At 36.1% G+C, this 3,792-nt stretch overlaps 1 protein-coding gene across 1 annotated transcript; it reads left to right on the top strand.

Annotated features, from left to right (window-relative positions):
• Window positions 1–2,257: 2,257 nt before the first annotated feature.
• LOC308642107 (olfactory receptor 52E8) lies at window positions 2,258–3,199 on the top strand (the record flags this gene model as incomplete). Its single annotated transcript, XM_081280706.1, has 1 exon — window positions 2,258–3,199. One exon carries the CDS (start codon window positions 2,258–2,260, stop codon window positions 3,197–3,199), a length of 942 nt encoding a protein of 313 aa, XP_081136832.1.
• Between the last annotated feature and the right edge of the window lie 593 nt (window positions 3,200–3,792).

Genomic DNA, 3,792 nt, shown 5'->3' with positions numbered 1-3,792 from the left:
AAAATGAAATTTTTTCATTTGCAGGAAAATGAGTGGAACTTGAGAGCATTATGTTAAACAAAATAAGTCAGACTCAGAAGGTCAAGAGTCATATATTTTCTCTCATGTGGAAGATAGAGAAGAAAATAGAAAAGAAATGTGGTGGAGGATCTCAGAAAAATCTGAGGAAGATCTGTATAGTAGAGGAAAAGGAGCTGGGGGAGAGAGGAGGAGGTGGATAGGGAAAATACGGGGGAATAAATTGGTCAAATTACATTGTTATATTGTGTGCATGTATGAATATGTAATGACAAATTCCACCATTATGTACAACTATAATACTCCAACAAAATAGAGGAAAAATCAGTATAAATATATAGGACGGTTAAATGATCAGTTGCTTTGATAAATGTTTATAGACTTGGAAAGAATGTTGTTCCAGAGAAGATGGAAGGACCAATTTTTAAAAAATCCTCAGAGATAAGTAGGACAAGTTTTCATGGGATTTACTCATATTTTATTTTCTCAGTTTCAGCTCTAGGGAGCCCTTAAGAGTGACCAAGACACCAGTGAGTTGATTCTGGTCATCAGTCTATGAAATCTCTGGATAAGGTCATTGAGAGGCTGAAAGATTCCTTCTTAGGTCCTGAAGGGATACTGTACTTGTTTGCCCACTTTGTCCCACCTCTAAACTTAACAACCTCTGTGTATTTTTCTACTGTATATCTTTCAGCATATTTTTAAAAATTTATACTACTACACGGTGGTGCTCCTTGAGGGTATGTGACCAGTTTTATTCAAATTGCTGGATCAATGCTGATACTCAGAGAGCTTCTGACATATTTGATGGAATAAATTATGAAAGATACTTCTCCATCCCCTACCTTGTGTATTCTTAACTAATGAAAACAGAAGAATTATAATCTTATCTCTTGTAGTTTCACATTATAAAATTGAGGACTTATCTTCTCCCTCCTTAGCACTAGTAAGCCCAAGTCCCTCCACACCACCCTGCTCTCTCTCTCTCTCTCTCTCTCTCTCTTTCTCTCTCTCTCTCTCTCTCTCATACACACCCCCCCACACACACTCTCTCTCTCTTCCTAACAGAATTTCCAAAATTTTTAGGTTATGTATCATTTTGGTTAATCTACGTAAACTTCAAATGGACACTTTTAGCAAGGATTTGTTCTGTAATAGATTTAAAGTTGGATGTACTGAAATTCATATTTTTGATAGGTGTTTTGACTTCTCCTAACATTTGTGCATTCTTAAATTGAATCAAATCTTTCTGTGTAATTGTACACATCACATTCAATCACTTGCACATTATTAGGACAACTAGGTTTCCTCAAATAAGTTCACTGGAAAGAACATATTCCTTTCTTCAATTTTTTAATTTACTGTATGTGCAGAATTTATTACAATACAGGCATCTATAATGACATAAGAGGTGTGATAGAATCTATGCAGGAAAACAACCTGTAGGTTTTTACAGAGCTGCTTCTTCCTCATGAATAGAAGGCTGAGATATATTTGGAAATGGTATAGCTCAAATATTTAGTCTTCCTTCCAACAACTGGACTTTATTTGGTCAGTTTCTTTATGAGATGTATTTCAAACACTGACTAAATGATAGATTTTTATTTATTAAAATAACCTCTTAATTCATATTGCAAAATACTCTTTGCCACACATTTCTTTCTCCTTGTCTTTGTCCGTTTTCTAAATCTGATGAGTACTATTTTTCAAAAATAAGTTATAATGAGAAAGGAATTATTTATTTTCTGAAACATCACATTGAAATTACCTGAAGTTCTGTCTCTTTTTAATCAATTTGTATGTTTCTAAAAATCTTAAGTGAGAACTTCCATGTGAGATAAGAAATACCAAGAGAAACAGCAAGCATATTAAACAAAAATATACCTATATAACACTATGAGGTGCACAGACCTGACACTTAATATTCCCCGTTAATTCTGATTACACTCCAGAGTGTTCAGCAGGCATCCCTCTGCCCTCTCCTCTTTAATCGGTCTTTGTCATCAGATAAAGCACAGTAGGGTAAGGAAGATTCTATTACTTGTCCCATATAATTCTCATGAGACATAAGCAGAGACTGAGAATTATTTTTTTTATAAATATGAATAAAGTAAGATTAAAATGTCATTTTACATTTGACTAGGTATCTAGACAAAGCAAGAAGTGGAGCAAGAATCACTAATGGAAAATCAGTAATTATCTCTGGCATACACAAAAGGCTATTTAAGACAGAAAAACAATGTCTATGTCTAATGACACCCAATTCCATCCTTCTTCATTCCTACTGGTGGGCATCCCAGGACTAGAAGATGTGCACATCTGGATTGGACTACCTTTTTTCTTTGTGTATCTTGTTGCACTCCTGGGGAATGCTGCTGTCTTATTTGTGATCCAGACCGAGCACAGTCTTCATGAGCCCATGTACTACTTCTTGGCCATGTTGGATTCTGTTGACTTGGGCTTGTCTACAGCTACTATCCCTAAAATGCTGGGCATCTTCTGGTTCAATCTTGGGGAAATATCTTTTGGAGGCTGCCTTTCTCAGATGTTCTTCATCCACTTTTTCACTGTCATGGAGAGCATCGTGTTGGTGGCCATGGCCTTTGACCGCTACATTGCCATTTGCAAACCCCTTCGATACACCATGATTCTCACCACCAAAATCATCAGCCTCATTGCAGGCATTGCTATCTTGCGAAGCCTGTACATGGTGGTTCCACTGTTATTTCTCCTCCTGAGGCTGCCCTTCTGTGGGCACCATATCATCCCTCATACCTACTGTGAGCACATGGGTATTGCCCGTCTGGCTTGTGCCAGCATCAAAGTCAACATTATGTTTGGTCTTAGCAACATCTGTCTCTTATTATTGGATGTGTTTCTTATTATTCTCTCCTATGCTAGGATCCTCCATGCTGTCTTCTGCCTGCCTTCCTGGGAGGCCCGGTTCAAAGCTCTCAGTACCTGTGGCTCCCACATTGGTGTTATCTTATCCTTTTTTACACCAGCATTTTTCTCTTTCTTGACACATCGTTTTGGTCATAATATCCCCCAGTATATTCACATTTTCTTGGCCAACCTTTACGTGGTTGTTCCACCAGCCCTCAATCCTGTAATCTATGGGGTCAGGACCAAGCAGATTCGGGAACGAGTGATGAGGGTTTTTCTCAAGACAGATCACTAGCCAATTGGAGGTTGGTGGGTTTGTTTTAGAATTTGTTTCCTCTATTATTCAAAGTAGAGTTATTTTATATATGACCCAGTAGAAAGGAAGGAGATGGAGGAGAATGTTGTAATCGACCATGTTATTTGTCTGTGAATTGAAGCTTTTTCTTTTGAGAGTAATAGTGAGAACATTGGAATTTATAAAAAAATCTACTTTTAGCTATGTAATGCTTTAAATAATCAATAAAAAAATCTACTTTTACAAGTACTTTCATTAATATTGTTGCATCCTCAAGACACTCCTATAAATCATATACTATTTTCTACACTTTTTCAATGAATATATTAGTGTCTTAGAAAGCCAAGTAACTTATTCAAATTTTGTGTTTAGTAGGAAGTAGTAATTTAACTCAAGTAAGTTTCTCCAAATTGTAATAATTTGTTTTATTCATTCCAGGGAGTCTCAGAATTTAAGACAATACAGAATGAAAGTACTAATTTCAGAGAAATCATGAAAAGATTAAGTGGCTGCCAGAATTCTTAAAATAATAATAGCTTACCCTAACATGGCATATGAATCTACTATAAATCTACAATATAATATATATGTAT

The sequence above is a fragment of the Spermophilus citellus genome, assembly GCF_964194105.1.
Source record: "Spermophilus citellus genome assembly, chromosome: 2".
Classification (NCBI taxonomy): Eukaryota; Metazoa; Chordata; class Mammalia; order Rodentia; family Sciuridae; genus Spermophilus; species Spermophilus citellus.
This window is presented reverse-complemented; position numbering and strand designations above follow the sequence as displayed.